This window comes from Etheostoma spectabile, unplaced genomic scaffold, assembly GCF_008692095.1.
Source record: "Etheostoma spectabile isolate EspeVRDwgs_2016 unplaced genomic scaffold, UIUC_Espe_1.0 scaffold00000518, whole genome shotgun sequence".
NCBI lineage: Eukaryota > Metazoa > Chordata > Actinopteri > Perciformes > Percidae > Etheostoma > Etheostoma spectabile.
In genome coordinates, this window is record NW_022602612.1 from 1 (window position 1) to 23,860 (window position 23,860).

At 39.2% G+C, this 23,860-nt stretch overlaps 1 protein-coding gene across 1 annotated transcript; it reads left to right on the forward strand.

Annotated features, from left to right (window-relative positions):
- Positions 1-2,544: 2,544 nt before the first annotated feature.
- Positions 2,545-22,632, forward strand: LOC116674515 (beta-1,3-glucosyltransferase; the record flags this gene model as incomplete). Its single annotated transcript, XM_032506946.1, has 8 exons — positions 2,545-2,764; positions 10,136-10,212; positions 10,912-11,023; positions 13,192-13,328; positions 13,453-13,516; positions 15,100-15,231; positions 18,809-18,878; positions 22,519-22,632. Coding segments are annotated over 8 exons (926 nt in total), but the record flags the coding sequence as incomplete, so codon positions are not given.
- Between the last annotated feature and the right edge of the window lie 1,228 nt (positions 22,633-23,860).

Below are 23,860 nucleotides of genomic sequence, written 5' to 3' on the forward strand. Positions count from 1 at the left end.
TTGTAATTTAAAACTGCCTGGTGTTAGTGGTGGGGGGCAGTGCATGGTCTGCACGTGAACTGCAGCGTCTCCAGCAACACAGAGCTGCCTGTGGACGCCTGTCTGGAAATAATGCAGGGCAATAACTTCGGCAACGCAGAAGCCGCGTAAAAACGCAAATATTGGCCGATATATCGGCCGGACGTTAAAATTGGTCTATCGCTAGTTTCACAGCGCTGTGCTGGGTCCAAAAACTGAAGAAGAACAAACAATCCCAAAGCAAAAGCTCACCGTCAATAACTCACACAATCCTACGCTGTGTGATGCTATCTCACCTATTCAGTAAAAAGTGTTTTGTGGCATCCTTGGCACAAACAGTGTTGGCCCTATAATTAAGTACAGGTAGACGTATTGATTGCCCAATGGTAATCTTGCATGGGCTGCCATGAGTGTCAAGGGAGTGCACAAAGGTGATTTTTACCTGATAGGAGAAGGACACAGGAGTTATGGAGGTGAAGGAAGAAGGACATTATGACAGGATTTTTTTCCTTTTCTCCCTGTTGCTTGATGATTAATCGAAACCCATTAGTGTGGAGACGAGGCCAGTGAATTCAGTCTTAATTAGTTTCTTTTTTTTACCCCTCATTCTCTTTTTCTTGGGCATTGGGGGTATGCATTATCTGCACAATGAGGGATTGCCAACTTCTTATCTGATTTTGCTGTGGTGTCATGCAGCTGGTGTTATTGCTGTACTGTGCAGTATCGGGAGGCTGTTACCTCACCTGGGGCTTTGAAATGCACTGCTTTATGTGAAACCAGATGCACACACACGTTCACACACTCTCCTTCATTTAACAAATTCAGCAGAAGGACATTTAGAGGTGGTGTAGAGATATTCGCTCCTTAAGCTTCGCTCTCGGCGGAGGTTAGATCTGTTGGGAGATGGACATGCTGAGATTTAGCAAGTAAATCCCCCTCCCTCTCTCTCAGGGCTCCAGGATCAATGGGATCTTTGTTATGAGCTGAGCAATAGGAGCGACACACCCACCGACACTTAATTAAGAAGATCTGACACCGATGCTGCACTTTGACATAGTGTCTACCCCTGACCCCGCTGCTAAATATTCTGAGTCCAGGGTGGGAATCGGTTCAAGTAGTGTAATTGAGGAGGAGGCGATCCATCTAATCCTGCCATTGTCAGCACTCGCCCTTCCCCTTTTTCATTGTATTGCTTTTACACTATTCCACTGGGATTATTATAGACCTGTCAGCAGTGGCTGCTACTTATTTATGTTTTGAAACATTAAAATACCCTTAGTCAGCATATTTAGCAACACTTCATGTAAAAAAACACCTTCTGGAAATCCTAATTTATGACATTGTATACTCTTATGACTCTATTCCGTACACATACTTAAGTAGCTAATTAAAATGTCTAAAGCAAGTGGGAATTATTTGGCACAATGCCTGTGAAGTTTGTTTAAGCTCAAATTCAGAAGGAAGCATACACAACCCCCCGGGTTTCTGAGCTGCCTGTCATAGCGGAAACACTCTGACATCTCCTCTGCTGTTTGTCTTACTTCACACCTGGATATTGGCTCCCACCTCTCAGCTCTAAATCTTGTGAAAAGCCTTTTTGTTGTCAGTCATTTCAGCCAGCTGCTGCAGACTTCAGGTTGATGTGAGGGACAGCTTACAGAATTTAGGAGTTGTCAAAGTAATTGTACGAAGCCAAAGACAAAATGACAGATTTTCTTTTCTTTTTTTTATTCCCTCCCCCTCTCGTCCTCTGGTCTAGTTTTGATTGTACTGGTCGTGAGAGCCACAAGCTTTATGTGCACCAGTGTCATTCTTCATTGAGCTGTGTCACTGTTACTGCCGTGTACAGTAAATGGATTTCACATGAAGAGGAACTGCAGCAAGCCGGGTCAGTGACAAAGATTGCATCTAAACATGTTGTCGGCATTGAAGAAGGGCTGAATGATTTTAGAAACTAATTTAATAATAATTTGAATTATTGCGATTTTAATGTCGTTATTTTGTACGTGTTAGTGCTGAGTAGTTAGCAAGGCAGTTTTTGCACAATACCTGATGCTGCATTTCCTTTTTTTAAAAACAGTCCCACTCAATTGACTAACCTTTTTCACGCTAAAGTTTCCGCAGTGTAAGGCTCTGTTGAGGTCAAGCCACGGCGTAGCATGCCAAACTGATGCTTTCTCTGCAGACTGCTTTACTCTCGCGCATCACAGGACCAGAGTGTAATTACAGCCTTTGCGATTAAAACATCTCCTTTTAAAGTATCGCAATATTATCGCAACTCCAGTTCATCTTGTAGCCCTACATTGAAGTAGCCTGTATTGCAGTTTTTGAACTGACATATTTAACAAGTGGCTCCCTGTTAACAGTGGCATCAACATGCAGTGTTATTACTGAGTTTCACTGTCAAAGAGCCGTGTTGCTCAGCAAGAAGAACAGCTGGGCTGTGTCAACCTTTTGGGTGATACGCAGAGGAGAATCTTCTGGCTGCTAATCTTTTATTAAGTAACACAGTCTGGGGTGTGCCAGTTATTTAAACCGTGGTCCCTTGTCCCTCTCTCAGAAGGTCATTGATCGCCATGATCCTTTTTTCACAGTTTGTGAGCTGTCTCCCATATCTGTCCTTTGTTTTCCTCCAGACCTGCGGGAGATAGTTTTTGTCATCCAGAGTCAAAGCAACTCCTTCCATGTGAGGCAGGCAGAAAGACGGAAAGTAGACCTCCTGAAGCAGGCACACAGTCTCACAAAGGTAAGACTCAACGCACCTTTCACTCCTGCACACACACTCTTATTTTGGAATAGGAAAAGCACATGAAAGCTCACATATTTCCAAAACATTTCTAGGTAACGATCATTATTAGCAGTAAAAGGAACGTCTGTATGTGACTTGTTGTAAGCTGTAACCTTTAGTACAAGTACACATAACTGTAACATGAATTCACTACATAGAGCCAGAAAAAGTTTTTGCCGTTTGTTACACTATTACACAATACTCATAGTTTTAAATATTGAATGATAGTAAAAATAATATTCATGCTGTATTAAACCTCTTAAGTCTGAAATATGAAAGTGTACTTTGAAATATGCAACATTCTTAGTTCCTTGTGTCAGCAGATCATGTGCTTCCTTATAATTTGATGTATTTAGGAGATCCGGATATTTGTGCAGCTTTGATGTTTGGATAGATGATGCGTTTCTTAACAAATCAACCTGCCATGTCTGGCCTCTTGTAGATATAAGAAGTGATGACCATCCAAACGCATTTGTTCATCTGATTATTGTGATTCCTGATTGTAATTCAGATATTCTATACAAAAAAAAAGGCTCAAGGAAAGAAACGGCTATATTTTTTCCCCTCCCGGGACATCAGCTCAGTATGTAATGTAATTTGTACAATATCACAAGGCACATCAGAATTCTGTTAAAGGAGGACACTGAGCACATTTACAGGTCAAAATGCCAATTTTCAGCAATTCTGAGTGTCTTCACACGGCCAGATGAAATATGGTGTAATACACACTTATATTCCCTTTGGTCAAATCACTAGTGACAATATCACAGTAAGATGAAGGATTTTGAGGAGACCAATTTAGATCCCATATCTGGCTTTATATTTCTGTGGCTTTGTATTGTTGTCTTTGTTCCTCCATTGCTGGATGTCACATAGAATACCTTTTTTTTATCTACACTTAAAATAACATATTAATAATCACAGTGAGTTTTTTATTTAGTTTATGCTGTTGTTTTGGTTAGAAAAATACTAATTTTGCCACAGCATTTAAATACCATGCTCTTGGAAAGTACTGGACACCCTGTTGTCTGTTCTGTCTCTTTATATTTAACAACCCCGAAATCCTTTACTCTGTCTTTCAGCAATACAAAGTCCAAAATGTGTTGTTTAAATCTGATATGTCAAGTTGTGTCCACAATTTGGAAAGATTGTTTCATGTTTCCTGTAATGAATAGTGGCATCAGTTTGTGCCATTGGATAAGAAGTAGTCAGGAATAGATCCAGTTACACTAATGGACTTCAACTTTTATAAGAGGAGACAGAATTTATGAATACGTCATCATGTTGTGTTTGCATTTATGATCTCAGAGATGTTTGGCTGGTTTTACTCCTCTGTTCTGCGTGTAATTACACATACTAAGGCCACGTCCTGAGAGAATTTTAATCAGCAACTTCTCAGCGGTGGCAATAAATGCTTGACAGCTTTTCAGAGAGATATAAGACTGAAAGACTTGTGATCAAAATGAGTTATCTTCACAGAATCAGAGGGAGAATGCCTTCAGCCTCAGGTGAACATAAAACGCACTCAGAGAGCACATGTTGTACCTCCATCAAGGCTGAAGCGTCCTGAGAGAGAATTTATTGAAATAAAAGAAAAGATACTAAAATTTCAGGAAAGAGAAATTACAAAAGAGAGGGATGAAAATGGAGAAACAATAACTTTCATTTTGGCTTAATTTCCCTTTCAATTTTCTTGCATGGTAAATGTACTGCATTATTTGGCAGGTAGCAAACCTCACTGGACAAAGGCATTGCAATTTTTCCTCTTATTCACCCATTTTCACACATTTTCATTCACCTATGGTGGCAGAGCTGCCATGCGAGCTTCTGGTTTTCCATCTGGAGCAAATTGGGGTTCAGTATTAAGGACAGTTAGACATGTGGACAGACGGGGCCGAGGATTCGAACTGCTGATTACAGGACAACCCACTCTACCTCCTGAGCCGCAGCTCTATACGTTTTTTTATTATTCCTTTTCTGTCACACTACAATTAAAAAGGGGTGTCCTCTAAATACTGAGAAAGTACAGTGGGCTGGGAGCTTCCATACGGCTCTCCCCAATGCGTGAAATAGAGCCTGAACGATATATCAGCCAATATTAGTAATTTCCCGAACTATCGGTATCGCTATTTATAATAGCAGTTTTTTTAGTAATATTCACTTATCAGAATCATTTTAATGACAAATGAAAGATTCTGATAAATGAATATTGAAAAAAATTCCAGTTTTGTTCTGCGTTTCTGCATTTTAAAAAATATTATATACAGTAGATATTGGCATATATCGGAATATCAGATTTAACAAAATATTTCTATCGGTCTTAAAAATCCTTTATCGGTCGGGCTCTAACGTGAAATACCAAACATTTTCACAGCCACATGCACTAACATGCACGTGCGTCCAAATCGACTATCAAACAAAGAACAGAGAAGCTGAGATTACAACAAACAGAGGGAGTGTGACTTTATTCTCTGCTCAGAATGCCATTACTCCACACTATCTTTACATGGCAAAAAGCTGTTTTCTGCTTTATTAATGTGCTGAATATTGAGTACGGTCCCTTGTTAAGCTTTTGCATTTGAGCTTTTAATTTTTGCATTGACATTTAAGATTTTCTATTCCCATTTTGATTTCAAATCCCCATTTCACAATATCCATTGTTTTTTTCATTTCAAGTGTAATTTTAACATATATGCCCAATGATTTTTTTTTTACCAAATATACAGAGAGATCAAAGAAATCATCTGCTTGATATTTTCTTTTGCCGTTCAAGCGAGGGCAGAGTTATGAAAGCATGTTAGAAATGTCCTGTCATGCACTTTTAGACAATCATTGATCTACAGCAAGAACATTTCATTGAAAAAGCTCAGTGATTTCATTGATATCCTGCTAAAAGCATACAGAACTGAACCATAACTGTCTTTTCAGTTGTGAATATAGTTAAAAGTCCCAGCAGAGTAGCTTTCAAACTAAACTAGATTAGTGAATGCCAGCTCGGTCATGTGAAAGTTTGTCTGATTTGTGGCATAGTGTTGGTGCTTGATTTCCCAAAATACAAATGCAGCAAAGAAAGAAAACAAAGCAAATCAAATCTTACTCTCTAGTTCCATCTTAAATACTACCACCCCCAACTTCTCATGCCAAACACGAGTTAAACCAGCCATCCACCATTTCACACCCACCTCGAGGCATTTTCACACACACGCTTATAATTCTGCTTAGAGGGTGTTCGTGGGATACTAAACGAAAAAGGTCAAAGCCAAATATTACAGGGGATTGCTTAGTTGTAGCTGTTAAGCATGTTGATGTACAATAATTGTAGTGCATTGCCATGGAAACCTTGGCATGTGTTGAAAATATCTTGAAATCTAATCTGACTACGGATACATGAGGGAGCTGAAATAACTTTAGATTTTCAGTCCTACTCGAGACACAAGGTTCAGGTTTTGGTTAACTGTGTCTTTTCTTCAGGTCACAAAGCAAATAAAAATATGGCAAGTATTGTGGTAAAAAACATTCAATCAAAATGGGTTTATATAGCACTTTATGGCAAGTGATTTACATCAGGAACCAAGTACAAAACAACACATCATACAATTAAAAAAATGAAGCATATAACACAGTAAAATTGGAAAAGGTTACAAAGAAACAGGAGAGTGAAATTGTCACACCCACTACTAGGTATTAAAAGCCAGCCTAAACAAATGAGTTTTAGTTTAGACCATTGTAACACTACGTGTTTTGAAATGACTTAAGGCTGACTAAGTGTGGCTAAATATGTGCAATTAGACCACGTCAGTGATAAGTATATGTATAATCCAAGCACTGGCTGGATGGGTCAGAACTTCTGAAATGAAATGAAGGAAAAACTGAGGTGGTGTTTTTGGAGCAAAGAGGAACGATTAAAAGTCTGCGCTCAGCTTCAACAACAATGTTAAAAGAAACAGTCAAAGCGTACTCATGGACACATTAAGACAATTACAAGTTAGCCTATTACCACCTTAAACATCAAGGGTTAAAGGACTTATGTGTCAACAGGATTTGGAAGAACTTGTCCACGCTTTCATCTTCAGTAGACTCTATTACTGTAACGATGTATTACAGGTCTCCCTAAAAATCAATCAGACAGCTGCAGCTGATTCAGAAAACGCTGCTGCTCCTCTGAGTCCTCACTAAGACCAAGAGACTGGATCACATCACTCCAGTTCTGATGTCTTTACACTGGCTTCCTGTTTCTCAAAGATTGATTCATTTGCTAGTTCATAAATCACTAAACGGTTTAGGGCCAAATACATATCTGATCTGCCACTACACATTTTAACCACCCAGACCTCTCAGGTCATCTGGGACAGGTCCAGAATCAGAACTAAACAGGGGGAGCAGTGATCAGTTTTTATGCTCCTCATATCTGGAACAAACCCCAGAAAATTGCAGATCCGTTGTAACTCTCAGTCTTTTTAAATCAAGGCTGAAGACCTTTCATTTTGATGGTGCTTTCTTTAAATGGTTGTTCATTTTTAATGTTTATTTTCTCATACTGCACTGTAACTCTTATTCTTTGGTTTTATCTGTTTTTATTTTTTGTAACTGTTTTGTGTAAAGCATGAATTGCCCTCTTGCTGAAATGTGCTACAAATAAAGCTGCCTTTCCTTACCTTCCAAGACGGAAACCATGTACTATCAGTATTTTTGTCTCCGAGCCTTTTTCACCCTCAGCAGATATTTCGGTTTTATCCTCGTCTGAGTGGTTTTGGAAGGTTTGTGATATCCCTCAGGGGCGTCGGACTGCGGGGATAAAGGGGACTGAATACCCAGGCCTCTCATGTGAGGAGGGCCCAAAAATGCTAGAATGAATAGTGGTTGATGCGGGGAGGGGCCCGTAGAAAAGGCCTTTCAACAGGGCCCAGAATGTTGTGCTACGTCCCTGATATCCCCACATTTCACAGACAGGAACTTGTGTATTCTATGTGGCGGCTCACAGCCCAGGTTCCTACAGTCTGACATTCTGCCTTCTGGGAGGATTCACATTACATTTATACAGTATTTTGTCATTTAGCCATGCTCATATCCACAGAGACGCACATGTACAACAGAATGAGATAAACTCAGAAACCTTAAACAGCAGAAGGGGAAATGCACCGTGTTTCTAAATGCTTTCTCATGTATCATTGTATTTTCTCAAAAATGTGTGCATTTGAGGGAGCCACTGGGATTGAAATATTTTAAAATGGATTCCTGGTCTTCAGGCAGAGATTTGGCACCTCATTGGCAACCACAAGTTTTGACTGCAAATCATCACTGAAGTGGTTTTGACAGGTGGCTATCTCCTGTCTTCCCTCTAGCCCTTCCTAGGGTAGATGCATAGCTTACTGTCTGTCCCTCCATTACAACCAGATCTCTGTGACCCCATCTTCTCTCAAGTCACCAAGCAATCAGTGTTTGTTCGTTGCAATCACGCAACACACGAGGACCAGCTTTTATCTGTGAGGAGTCTGCATCTTGCACACAATAGGCATAAAAGAATCGGCCTCCCTTTATTGAACACCTCCTTCATCACAGGAATGTCAATTCCTCTTTTAAGTAAAAGCTTTGGTTTTGGAGATTGCCTTATTAGATGGCGTTTTTTTTAATTGCTGCGGTGGTTGTGAACGTCAAGGGAGAGCAGTTTAATAAAACATGGTGTCATGCACTATTTGCTTTAAGATAAAACTCATATTAGATGAGAGCTAACTGACTAATAGGGTTTAATAAGTGTAAACAGTGTGCGCCTCATCCCCTAAATCAAACAGGCTCCCGTAGACAGAATGGCTCGAGGAGACTGTTCCCCCGACTTCCTGCATGATGAGTGGACCATGCAGTAATGAACCGCAGGCTCTTACGCTCCGCTGCTCTGCTCTCCCCGCAGTGTGAAAACATTGGCTCTCTCACACAATCTCACACACCTACTGTCATTCCTCGCTATAGAAAATGTCACTGAAACCGATTCTTCTTATTGGACGCGATCATATGCACTGCCACGTCCTTAAAAATCCTGTGCTTGTTTCCGGTGATATTTGTGTCTAGCTGTGCTTGCTGTTTAGTTGGGCAAGCAACAGCAGCAACCCTGAAGGCAACAAGGGTATTAAAGGATGATAATACCAGCGTGTTTACAAGCTGGATCTCCTTTTCAAAGTAACGATTGAAATGATTCCACATTTTCCCCATGTTAACCAATCTCATGGAAAGATCAAAACAAAGCAAAAAACCTAATAAAGCCAAGGTCAGACAATATGTGCCTGATAAAGCCTGACTGGACCGACGTTGGGAATGAAACCATTTGAATACATCACCCTCTGGTCAGCAGCGTTACACCAAATGAATCAACCTTTGAGTTTGACATCACAGTCCACTCTCTGCACACGAACTACATATGCTGCGCTGACGGGATAGAACAAAATGACAGGACCCACTTTCACTGACATGGACAATAATTATTACAGGTTCACTTCCATTTATAAAAGTCTATTTACGGAAACATTCATTGTTGTTTGCTGTCGGAGGGGATAATGAAGTTTCCTGGCACTGTACCGTTAATCTACTGTAGGGATGCAAGGCGGACAGACTCATGGTAACAAAGGAACATGTCAATGCACAGCGATCTGCTTTTGGACAACAATGAGATCTGTAGCAACACAGGCAATGCTTGTAGGCGTAATTGTTTCATGGGATTTGTTGACATTGAAAGAATGTAGTCTATCCCCAGTGTTATCAGGACTTTTGCAGCTTTGTAATATGTATTCATTTTTGTCAACACTACTGCTAACTATATTGCTTTTGACATCAAGTAGCGCAGATTTGTCAAATTGCATTTCCATGCAGTGATAATTTAGATTAACAAATATAACGCCACACTTGATATTCACTGAGATGGATTAGACAACTCAAGCATATTTTAGCAGTCTGCTAATAGATATTCATATCTTACAGACATGTAAACTGCTTGGTTGCATAGACTGGTAGACAAATATATTTGAAAAAATGTCAAACACACCTGCCTGGATTGCAAAATGGTTAGTTTCAATGCAGAGTATAAGTATGTGATTTGTATTAAATGGGCTGAAAAACTTGCATGGTCCTTTTACGTAAGTGTGGAAGGTCACCGGTGATGAGCCAGTTCTGGACCATGCATGTCCCAGTTACAGAATAGTCTCTCTCTAAATAGCAGGCAACCCTTGGGTCCTTCATTGCAGAAAAGTAGCTGTTACTGTCTTTTGCCTTGTGTAGATGGTGCACAGTTAACAAACGTTATGTCTAAACAGTATGTCTGGTCTGTGTGCTGTTTTCTTTCAGAAGCCACCGGTGGTTTTGCTTCTCCACAGTTTATCAGATAACCAGGGAGATTGGAGTATCCTTCCTCTGCTGCCTTAGTAAGTATCCCTGAATGCTCAGGATTGAATAAGCCTGTCATAAAAGTTGTATGGGTTCAATATATGGACAGCATGTCAGAAACATTGTGTCTTCCTTCAGTTGAGATTTTAGAAGTTATATTTTTGTTTTGGGGACATTTTAGCTATGTTTTAAGGCTAAAGATTGCTGAGAAGCTATTTCCAAGACAATAACTGGGATTGATTGCCTCACATTATGATGAATGCCAACCTAATGTGTCTATACATGCAGCAATAAGGCCTTTGCTGTAGTAATCCAGTGGTTGAAACGGCATGATAATGCTTTTTGGTCGTCTACATGCTTGGGCCTTCTTAAAAATCCAATATGTGTTTGATAATTGTTTGTATTGGAGATTCGGAATAACATCTGAATCTGTTTTCTTCCTCCATCATAAAGATTTAGGACACAGATCACCAAAAGCACACCAAATCATTACAGAGCCGCCCTCCCTAAAAATAAATCTGTGTTTTTGTTTTTGTCTTTCTGCCCATTAGAGAAACTGTGGCTGCCTTGATCTGACTGGGTCAGGAGCCTCAGTTAGATAGTTCCTCAGAATGAACTGAAATAAGAAACATAACAGTTTAGTGTAGAGTTTGTCTTTGCATGGCAAAGTTACATTTATTGTTGTTTGATTGTTTAACTCTAGTTTTGATGATACTTTACTTTATATGTGTCCTCAGCTTGTCACAGTCCTTTGGGAAAAACTCATCCTGGATTGTATTTCTGGAGGAGGAAACAAATGTGAAGATGACTAAGCTGGTTCAAGTCCTTACAAAATTTGACAAGAATAAAGTAAGTATGCTACATTCCCTCCAAACCTCCATCTCTTGCTCTCTGACTTTACATTGCTCTGTCTGTCTATGCCAAATTCATCAGCGAGACCAAAGCTCCCTGTTTGGAGCTGCAGCTTGATCATCGCTTCAATTAGCAGATCCAGTATCGGTTTGGCTCCAGCTCCGCTGCAGCTGCACTGGGCTCACCTGTCAGACATGTCAGTCCAGTCTGCCGTAAACCTAATTTAAGCTCCGTCTCTCCACTCATGAAATTATTTTCCTTGTATATGGGTCGGTGGGGTAGGTTGAATATAAATGTTGGATAAACACTGCAGTTAAAAACATCCTACATTGAAGTTGTAATGAAAAGATTTTTTTCTTAATAAAGCTTAGCAAAATAGATTCTCCTTCAATAATTTGTTTGCTTATGAATTTATGAAATAATCCAAACAACTGGCCCATCGTTATGGACAAAAACAGAACTGGGCCAAAAATGATGATAATTACAGTGTGATGTAAAGCCTACTGGAAAAAATAATGTATTTGTTATCAGCAAAGGCTGAGGTTTGCACAACAATGAATGGAATCCTTGTTTATTGTCATCTTGGACTATTTTGACCGTGTATTGTATTTCACTTTCAATTCAGAGATGGAACTCATTATTTTGTGGGTATCCACGACCTTATCCGGCGGAGTAGGAGAAAACAATGGGAACAACTTATGATTTGATTCATTACAACTTGCCCTAAAACCAAGACTTCTCTTGCAGTTGTTACAGGACAGTGGGGCTAGCTACGTATTGTGATAAGCAAGACAAAAACACCTCTCAGTATAACAGTAGTACAATTTAACAGCGCCATAAACTACAGCCTGAACAGTGATCAAGTTGAATGAAGTGACATTACAGCCTTTATTTATAGTGGGGTTGTTGTATTAAACTGTTGTTGCTAGATGTATCTAATAAACTTGGCAACCACATCAGTGTCTTGAATTATTATGTTGTGTTAGCAGAATGACTACATGAGCTAACGTCATTACATACATTTTAAAGCAAAAAGTGCAACAGGCATTATGTTGGCATGTTTATTTAAAAGGCAACCGCAACTACTTACTACTTCTGATACTTTGGCCGTGGCTTGGCCGCCACTACAAAGTCAACATGGTGGAAACACTGACACCACCCTCACCACTTTGTTTCTCTCACTATGACTCTAGAGTCGCTACTCTCTCCGAAGAGAATCACCGTCAGTCTCTCGCTCGCTCTACCACACACACACACACACACACAAACACACACACAAACACACACTTAAGCTGGGCGAAATGGATAAAAAAATCAAATATCACTTTACACAATATTAATATTTTTGACCAAATACATCAATTTTGATATTGTGGGTTTGATTACCGGTGCTTTTACAAAATATTAACAGAGGGAAAAGTTACCAGTAATGTTTAAAATGACTAAGTAGCTAAAACGGCTAGCAAGTCGGGTAAGATCAGAAAACAACAAAGACAACATGTATTATTATATCCAATATTTAAGACGATATATAGCGGATTGCACCAGGCCTAACACCCACACACACACACACACACACACACACACACACACACACACACACACACACACACAACACACACACACACACACACACACACACACACACACACACCACTGGCTCTGCTATTCTCTTAAAGACATTGACGCACACACCAACGCACAAGTATGAGCTTCAGGCCACTTACATAGGAAAGGGCGAAAGCTGTGCATGTAGCTTCCGCAGGACCATAAATCCCACTTTATATTTACTGTACAGACATGAGACTAGAATTTATCTTCTCCTCTAACTCTCAAATAAGGCAAATGTACACACTTTTCTGTATAATATATACAATAACATAAGATTCTTTTACTCCAGATATTTCAAGAATTATAGTAGGAGTCTTTGTAGCTTTAATGTCTGGTATCTCTTGAACTTTGTTCTATCAAGAAATCTCATTATTCTTCACAGCCAGTGACAAACTTAGTCCCCGGCAAGAATTTCAAAGGTTTTCTGGCAAGTGTGGTGTGAAAACTCCCAAATTAGAAAGCTCAATATGTTAATGATGAAATGTGTAAAAGAAGTGAAGAGAAGTAACCTTGCACTTCAGCTGACATCCTGTCACGTACTTCCTATTCATCAGGAGTGGTTTCTTGGTAAGCCCCTCCATGATGAGGAGTCCACCATCATCCATCACTACGCGTTTGCAGAGAATCCTTCCATCTTTAAATATCCAGACTTCGTTGCTGCTTGGGCCGTAAGCACCCCCCTTGTACTTCGGTGAGTATGTGCAGTGACTGTCATTGTGTCTGCAGAACTGAGTTATTCAGCGCAGTGGTATTTTTTTGAAAGGTTACTGTGTATTTTGTACTTTCTATTAAAAGTCTCTGATTTGTCATTTTAGGCTTGCAGACAAAGTGAGAAATGAGCCACTTAAATCTGACTTCACCATTGACCTGAAACATGAGGTGAGATAATATGCAAGGCACATCACAAGCTTACGTCCGGACCTGTTGTGTTTGGGAAGTGATGGCCAGGCTGTTGGTTTTCAGCCATTTTCTAACAATTTTCTCATTTCTCACACTCAAGCCAACACCGACCTACTGTAATTTATTTGCACAAAAAGAGCGAGGCGTGAAATCCATCTATCCTCACAGTGAAATCTCATTACTTTGGAGAATTGTCATGGTGCGCATTGAGGTTCTTGTTTTTATCACTGAAATTCAGTCAGGAAGGCATCTAGGGATTTCGTTGAGTAAACACAGCATCAGACTGATCAGGCTGAGTCTGGAAAAGGTGGTTCACATAGCGGTGGCATGGGTGCAGTCCAACACTTTCAATTAAAAAAATGTACAATCTTTATGTAAAAAAACATATAACAAAACACGGATGCAATGGAATTTTAAATTCTGCTGCATTTTCAAATGGAATTATGGAAATTTAAGTTATTTTAAATTATATAAAGTTATATAGTTTGCAGATAAATGAGCTGTCAAACACTATAAATGCACATCCAAAACGTGCACATGCAACCTCATGCATGTAAAACTGAGAAACACTTGCAAAACTACAGACAAATATTACATAAATCCTCAGTGCCAATTCAGTTCACTGTCAGTAGATTAGCTCCAGGCTGTAAGACGGCAAAACATCAGTTTCCAGTTTCTGTAGTTCCTTATTCTTTGATACAGTTGCCAATATTCAGACACTGATTGCACTGTCCTCATTACGTATTCTTTTACTGTAACATCTGGATCTTACCCTGTAGAATAGTTCTCTAGTCTTCTTTTAGAAAAGGGTACAGTAACATTCACCAGCTCCGTTCCTCCCTCTCTGTCATCCCTTCTGTAAGTCATCTTGAATATAAAATTTGCTGTGAGAGCAAAATTGTTGTATTCACTACATGAAAAGACAGAAACATTCCACATCTCTTCTGTTAGGTTTATGATAAAGCATTTATGTCTGACAGATGGCATCTCATCTTGAGTTTGAAGCCGTTTTATTCATATTTAACGGGGCGCTATGCAGTTTTTGTTGCTTTTTGCTTGAGAGCTGAGAGCCCCCCCCCCCCCCCCCACAGCTTCAGAATAGATATTTGGCAGCTCCAATGGTTACTTGTGTCTGACCCTCGGTCAGTCTGCTTTTTCCTCTTTATCAGTTCCTCCAACAATGCTTTCCTAGCTTTCTGCTTCTTTTTTGGCGGATCAGCCATGACGATAGTGTGAAAAACTCCATCGCTACCTTGTTAGCCGGTTCCTGGGTGGGCGTATGTGTACAGTGCCGTGAACCAGTTCGTTATATCGCAAGACCTGATATCCCGTGATACTTCCTGACACTGATATCTGGCAATTTGCCAGCCGAAAGTTGCAAGGGTGTTTTTTCCGCTCACAGGCGCTAGGGGGAATCAAGACAACCACCATTCAACCTCGAAATAAAGTCGTATAACCATTCCAATGACTCCAAAGCTGTTCAGTTAAGGTAAACTAAGCTAAAAAAACAACTTTGTTTAGTTATGTTTGCAACCTTTTTCTGACTCTGATTGTGATTACAGGTAGCCTTGTATATCTGGGACAATGGGAACGGTCCTCATCTCACTCCTGTTCCTGAGCTGTGCACAGAGCCGGAGGACTCTCCCCAGACCCGCCACTGTGCCACCACTCTGAGCACCGAGCCCCCTCTGTGTGTGAGTATCTGCTCTGTGTGCAGATCGATTGGATTGTCCTCAATTCACAGGGAATGGTAAGGGGAAATAAATTAAACGACATGAAGCGGATGGCGCTTCGCTGTGAGACGTTGGCAGCTCTGTGATGATGTACGTTACTTGTGTGTCAGCCTTCGAGCCCACGGCGGCATCGAAGCAGCACCAGTATTTCACGGACGGTGCAGTACGGCCTTGAACGTTACATACCGTCTTGCCTTTATGCACCATTCAGTAGAACATTGTGCATTAACCTTACAAGAAACGAGTCATTTTTTTGGCTTGCTAAATTTAATTTAGTCATCCGCAAAGAAATACTCATATACTTTATGTTTCTAAGCAACATCCTTTTGCGTCTTCTCGTTATCTGGAGTTTCATCATCTTTTCTTTTAATTTAAGTTAATCCATCGGCAATATTGATTTGTATATTTTTGGCTAATCTTCGTCTGTTTTCTTCTTTAATCTTATCTGGACCTAGGGAATTGAAATTCATATGCAAATTCACGTTGTCCACAGCTGGTGGCTAACCAGCTCTCAATTTATCATTCTCCTTTATCCTCTTTTGTTATCCCTCTGTCACACATGCTCCTCAGAATTATTTTTTTTCATGAACACATATTATGTGATGAATTAAAAATAAAGCAGAATTGTCTTAGAGGGTATTTGTTGCTTGTGAATAAACTGGCTGTGTTGTTTCTTTGTAGTAAAAATATGTAGTTCAAGTGTTGGGTTATATAAAATAAACTAAATTATACTGCAAATATAACCATTCATCAAATATCTCTCATTGTTTAATGAAGGATTGTTTACAAAATTATAATTGCTCGTAAATGATCTCATGTGTAGTTTATTCCCTAGATAATACAGAAAAGGGATATGTTGTATGTCTAGGACCAATGTCTAGGAGGCAGGCAGTTTCTTGCAGTGGAATAATCTTGCAGGAACTATCTTGAGGCCACACTTGATGTTGTGTCGTATCTTAGTGGGAGCCAGTGAGTGGGTTTGGCTGAGTGGGTTACAAAGTCAGTCAGGTCACAACTTTCAGTGTCCTGTAGAAAGAACCATTTCAGTCAGCTTTAATCACGATTGCCGGTGCACTTGAGTTTATTGTTAAAGTTTTTTTTTTTTACTGTATAAAAATGCTTTGTTGGTATGATGTTTGCTCTAGCTGAAAGCTAAAAGAACATTTGGTTTGCGAGGCAATCTGAAGGGTTAGCCATCCTTTAGCCGGCACCCCACGGCACTCGAAAACAATCAATACTGTTGGAAAAGCCGAGGTGTGCACGGATGTGTACGTGACTGTAGCTTCGTTAAAAGTGGGTGAGGTGAGTTGAATTTGGCATGACAGAACTGGCAGCAGAAAGTGTCCCAATTCTGATTTTTTTTCTTTTTTTTTTCCTCCCTTCCCTCTTAGTTGTGACAGAAAGAAATAACATCTGAGTGTTTGATTTGTAATTCAAATCGCATACTGCATGTGCATATGTATCTATATATATCTAGAGGCTGATACATGTGTGTATTGTCAGATTTTTTAACTCCCGATGGAAATCGCTATCCTCCATCCTATAAAATGGTATTTATTTGACCAGCGAACAGGACTGGAGCAGTCAGTGGAGAAACATGAAGGTCACAGGTTTAATAAGTATTCAGGGAGAAGTTTCCATTCAGACAAAACAAGAGGGGACATATCGTAATCGGCCACACTTGGAAGACAAATTGCCAAGTGGGGGAGCCACAGCAGCACTTGGCTGCAGTGTCAACAAAGAGTCAAGAGCCTCGAGGCAGATTCAAGGATGAATGACGACAACCAATAAAGTGGCCGCGGCAGCAAAGCATGTCCCATTTTATTTTAGGCAATAAACTTATTGTGGTGTTGCTGCTCTCTGCATGCAAACTCAGAGGCAAAGGTCTGTTCAAATTTGATAAACTGAGTAAAACTGACAAAAAGAGACCATTAAGTCTGATGAGGAAACTGACGTTGAGCAGTAAAGCCCATAATGGGAATGAAACTTCAACACCTTTTGCTTATACGTTCAGTGTGGTAATTATTGGATAAGGCGCTGTTGTAGGTTCCAGATTCTCAAATGTGGGTCATTTGTAGTGATGTCTATCGAGAGTTATCACATGAATCTGCAGCCCCCCTCGGTTTTATGGAGCTTTACAGCGAGTTCCAACTCAATGTTTATCCGTCCGACCCACAACTTTACTCTGACTGCTCTCACTATATCACACAGGCGTCTGTTTGCAGCTTAAAAGCTCTAAAAACCTACTGTAAACTATATGCTCAGCACCCAGACAAAGTTAGCGACTCGCTGGTGAACGTACTGCAGTGGAGCGTTTAGCATCTAAAGAGGCAGATATTTCCCTCAGGAGTTGGTAGAGATGAAAAACAGAACTAAATAGGGAGTGATTATTGGATTAAAAAAATAAAAACTTCTCTTTTAACGGCTGCATGTGTAAGTGAGCAATTCCTAACAAATTAATAATGAAAATAATCATAAGCTTGTACAATATTGTAAAAAGTTCAGCTTTTGGTTACCATGTGACCCTTGGGGTTTCTCAAGGCACAAGACTGTTACTGCACATCTCATCCAGTCTACAAATGTGTGTGGTTTGTGCAACAGCCAATTAGGGCTGTACAATTAATCTCAGTTGCATCAAAATCACAATATGAACTAGTGCAATATCCAAATCGCGGGTGGGCACAGTTTTTGCTAATAGCAAAAATGTGTCAAACCATTCTGAATTAAATACTGTGGTGCAGAGACGTCCGGGCCTACAAATTATATCCTACAGACTAAAGGAAAAAAACTTTATTTGGTAAAGAACCTCACAAAAATCACACTATAATCATTTTAATTTCTTTCAATGAAAATAATTTTCTCTGTAAATGAGAAAAATGATTAAAAAAACGATCATTCCCTCCAACGTCGTGAATCATATTGCAGCCAAGATAATCACAATTAGATATTTTCCTCATATCATGCGGCCCTATAGCCAATAGCATATTTAATGTAGCGTAGATTTTTAATGCATTCTGTCCGTTGTTGATTTAGTGAATCTTTCTGTGTGCCCGTTTTGAGCTTGAAAAAAAGTGAAAAAACACACACAATCCAGTCTCTTATATTTGGGAATGCGTGTGTGGTGACAAAGGGTTCCGAGATCCACAGAGAAGTTTCATTTTCTATTTAATACTCTTTCATTTAATTCCCAGTCTCACTTGTTGCTTGTCTATTATATCCAACGCTTTTACATTTTGCAAGCGTACTCTTCTTTTACATAATATGCTGCAGTGTTATCAACTGCCTGCCAGTATGTCTTTAGTTTCATAGCGAGCGCCAAAGACAAATAGAGGGCCAAATGACCTCAGACCGTTTACAGAAATATCTAATTAATTTACTTAACGATAACAACTTCAACAGACCACTTAGACACTGAATGAAAACTCAATTTCAACCATTTGGTTGCATATAAAATAGATCCTGTCTCTATCATATGTGAGAAACGTGGTATGTTCATATGAGCATTTTTTTTAATTCATGTCTCCTATTTTCATCAAAGGGGGAGCCTGTGAATAAAGAAGATATATTTGTAGCTGTGAAAACGTGTAGGAAGTTTCACAGTGAAAGAGGTAAGTGACACTGAGGCTCTTACAGAATTTGCTAGAGATACTTCTCTTTAAAAGGCACAAGCTTTTGTCCTGTTTAATGGATTTGTTTACCTTTGACATGTGTGACTGTATTAGAGCTTTCCAACATTATTATGATAAAATCTTTCACTAAATCATGTCACCATTACGTCTGAAAGGATTTTACGGAGACGGTGACATGGAGGAGAAAAAAAATTGTATTTTATTTTATTTGGGGGGGGTCTTCTTTGTTTTGTTTTTTTCCTCCATGTCAGTCATTTTTAACAGTAATTTTTAATTTTAATTTTTTTTTTTTTTTTTTTCCATGTCAAAGTCCAGATCTTGCAAATAAAACTGGAGATCTCGCGAAAAGAAATTCAAAATCTTACAAAAGTGGTTGTCCCAGTACACGTATTTTTAATTTAATTTAAAAAAAACATGTTATTTTTAATTTTTTTCCTCCATGTCACCTCCGGAGCTCTGTAGGATTTGATAGTATTGAGGCTAAGAAAAATATAATTGCGTACCCCCCTTGGCGCTTAAAATGCACCATCAGGCAACAATCCTGCACATGTTAAGAAATGATTTACTGATGGAAAACCATTTATTTGCAAGCTCTGCCTGACGTCAAGCTATCCACAGTAAATCTGCTTCTCTTTAAACCTGATAACAATGTTGCGGGTTCAGTCATTAGATCAAATTGCCGATTTATTTCAGAGGGATCAGACATATTATACACTACATTCAAAGAGTGTCGCTCAAGAGTGATTGCACTAATTACCTTAATTACTATTTCTCTCCGGCAAGCTGCCATTATCAGTTTTAAATGTAGACTGGAAAATGTATTTTTGATTTATATATCAAAGGCTAGCTTAGTTCAATAAGGAATAGACACGAAAGAGCCTCGTATTTAATTACAATGTCACTAAGTGTTGAGGCTTTTTATCTTCTTTATCTGTAGTGATTATATACAGTACAAAAACAATTATATGGGCATGAAAATGCGCAGTCATCTCTTTAGAAATCAGAGTATTAAACTGGGTGAATAATCTTTATCTGCTATTAAATCATTGGGAAATCGTAGCTCAAAGACGTTCTTCTACTGGTACAGCGTGAAAGATTCAACCTTCATTACTAAGGTAGATCTTTTGATACTTTCCTATTGCAACAGTTGTAAAAATACCTTGAACTAACATCAAAAGAAATAGGAAACACAGGTCTCCATTATGTGTGGCTCTGTGTAGAGTTGATGCACAAAAAAGGAAAATTGTGAAAAATTGTTCCCTTGTCCTTGATTTGGTTTGATTTGTTCTGTTGGGTTTTATTCTGTCAAACAGTCCGCACATAAGAAACTTTTTTGTTTTGTTTTCCAGAGTTTGTTTTTTGGGGGCATTTCCGCCTTTAACGGATAGGACCGCTGAGATATGAGAGGGGAGATATTCACAAAACAATAAAGAAGGAAACCAAAGCAAAAGACAGAAATTGAATTGCTTCTTGGGACAGAATATATTATAAAATAAAGCAAAACAAATAGCATATAACGGACAGTATATGTTCTGTATAAAGCTGAATAGTGCTGTACATCTGCTACATTAAGTAGCATATGTACAGCACTATTCAGTAAAGGTTGTGACATGCATATTTGATAGTGTGATATAGTGTAATTTAGTCTTACAGTAACTATTACTCATTATACATATAGTGCATTTTTACTAAAATGCTAAGTACATTCGCCCGTCATTTCCCAAGACATTTTACATCTCAGTATATCATGCCATTCAGTGACTTAACCAGAAGTCTGACATAAAGTTTTATTTTATTACAAATGTGCATGTGTAGGTTGTGTTTTTGTTCTAAGATGTGTACTATATGTGCTTGTCAGTCTATTTTCAAACTGCTCCTTGACATACCGATTGTCGACTACATAACAGCAGGCAATCAACATCTGACCTGCATGATGCACTTTAGTTTACTTTGGGTAATAATTTCAATGTGGTGATATAAAATAGCAGTGTGATATTTGGAGCCTATTTCATCAGCTCAGTTGTCAGTTTCTCAGAGCCTTCAGAAGCCAGCAATTCAACTTTTTGTTTTTTAGTTCATTCATTCAGTGCTATATATGTCACTCTGCTTCACTTTTGTTGATTTATGTGAGTTGAACACAGCCCTGAGCTGCTGCTGCTGCTGCAGATTTTTGGGTATTCTGTCTTTCCCAACCCGCGTACACTCTCGCTTTGACAACCACAAAACCCAGCACAAAACCTCCAGATTGCCTCAGTAAGATCCCAATCAAATCTACAGGAAAACATAAAAACACAAAAAACAAAGAACCTTCAGTTGTTGTTGTTATCTTACAGTATGTCAAAGGTTTGCGACGGCCCAGTATTGAGTGAGACCCACAGCCAGCAGCTGCAAACTGGGCTGCCATATAATCCCATCGACAGCCACGACCGCTAATGTCCAATAACCAAAAGTGCTTGTTTTTGCCACTGACGGGCTCAGATTGTTATAAGTGTCTGACTACATTATTAAACTAAAGAAAGAAGTTGCTGTTATCCTGCCGTGCTTTAATGTGTAACTTACACACGCAGTGTATGGCCTTTGTTAGGATGCATTTCTAGCTGTATGCTAGCACAGCCAGCCTCAACTTCAGACTCAAAAGCTGTGCTGTTGGCACAATTCCAAAATGTGTAATTTAAAATCTTTTTAGATAACACAAAGCTACACTTTGTGTACTCCAAAACAACAAACTCCCCAGAACTCCAGCTCTCTCACTAGCTATCCACACTGCTGTCTTCTCATAATGTAGTCAGACACTTATTAATGATAATAATAATCTGAGCCTGTTGGTGGGAACACTGCACTTTTACCGTACGGCTATTGACGCTGCGTATTTGCCCATTAGGATTACATTTCAGCTTGGTTCGTGGCAGCTGGCTGCAGGGCTCTCATCCAATATTGGACCAATTTCAAAAAAAATTGTTCTCATTAGTCACTTGGACACAAATTCACTAGATAAGATGGTCCAGGTTAAAAAATACTGAAATTCCCTTTTTACGGTTTTTAAAATGTATTCAAACTGGAATTCCCAAATGACAAAAAGGTTTGTACACTCCAAACTTATCTAAGGCATTTGCATACTACTTAGTTAGTTTAATTTTATTTCTGTGTCTTGCCAAACAAGACACCACAAACTTATTTAGCAAACGTCTTCCAGTCGCATATACAAATCATTCGGGAAATGCATGAATACAAGTATGTATATACACACACAGTATATACAAACAAAAAATCTACAGATCATCTTGGTAAAGAGCTTTTTCCCTCTACTATATAAGGTCTGATATTTCTGCTTATTTGCAAGCTTGAACATTCAGCAGGGTGGGAAGATCAAAGAAGCATAACATTCAATCTTTTTTTCCTCTGTATTTTCAATGTATTTTCTAGCTTGACTCTGCTTTTTCTTTTATTAAGAAACCTCTTTAATAGAATGTTGTATCAAAAACAGACATGAGAGAAACCATGTATTGCAATGAAATATCACGTAATTATTTTCTCATGGAAGTCCATTTTGCACTGAACCAGAGGTCTGCATGTTGTGAAACCTAGTAAACACTATTGATTTGTTTCCCCTTTACTCCAGTTCCTGTGATAAAGAAGACTTGGGAAAAGGATGCCTTCTCTTTAGAGTACTACAGCGACCATGCTGATCCTTCAATACCAACCATTAATCTAGGAGTTCCAAATACTGAAAGAGGTAAGTGTACCCTTTATAGGCTTAAGTCTTTCAGGCTCATTTGCAACAAGCAATAAAGCTAAATGAGAAATGAAATGTCAAAACTAAGTTGAGACTTTAGTAAATTGTGTTGGGATTTTTTAGATTATGGTGCTAAAATCTTTTAAAACAATTGCTTTAATAATGTTTCTCTGAGTAATTTTGAGGCAGTAAATGGGTCAGTGCCTTCTGTTTGTTGTTGAATGTGTGGAGCTTCTCTCTTATTGAGAGCTATAAACTGCACATTTACTCATCAGGAGCTTGGCCAACATGCCCTGTTGATATCCACAGACTCTCCATGTTTAATATAAAGTATAATATAATATGTACAGTATATAAGTTAATTTCATCTCGTAGTTTAGTTTTAATCTTGGCATACTTTGACCTTTTGATCCAGACTGACTGTCAGGTCCATCTGTATGAACTCTTATAGCAGCTCCAAGTGTTGTTTTAAGGATAGTATGCGTGTTTGAACGTTTCTAGGCTTTTTTGGCGAGAGTTAGATGAGAAGATCGATACCACTCTTCTATTTACATTAAATATGCTACAGGGGTTCCCAGATAGCTCAGTTGGTAGAGCGGGCGGCCATATATAGAGGTTTATTTCTTGATGCGGCGGGCCCTTGTTCGTCTCCGTCCTGTGGCCCTTTGCTGCATGTTATTCCCACTCTCTCTCCCCTTTCATGTCTTCAGTTGTCCTGTCAATTAAAGGCCTAAAATGCCCAAAAGATTATCAAAAAGAAATGATGGCACTGCAGTAAGCCACAGGTTAGCTTAGCATAATGACTGGTAAGGGGATAAAACAGCTGGCCTAGCTCTTTCTAAAGGTAATAAAGTGCTTTAGACCAGGTGCGTGTGGGGGTAATGTGCAAGACCAGTGACTTCCTGAAGTCTGGTCATCACCATGTTGTTTCCAGGCAACCATCGGTGACACCAATAAGTGTTGAACTTCAACATTTGTCCATGTTTCTGCACAGAACAACCAAACAAGATATACCATGTTTATTAGTAAGCTTTAGAGGTACAGGCTGACTCATTTTGTTACCTTTTGGACAGAGCTAGGCAAGGAACACGTATGACAGTGGTATGTATCTTCTCATTTAACTATCTGAAAGTAGGACAATTAGAGTATTCCTACATTTGCTCAAAAGTAAGTTGAAAACATTTCATCCAAGAGAGAGACCACTGTCCCTCTGAATTGAGAGGCTAAC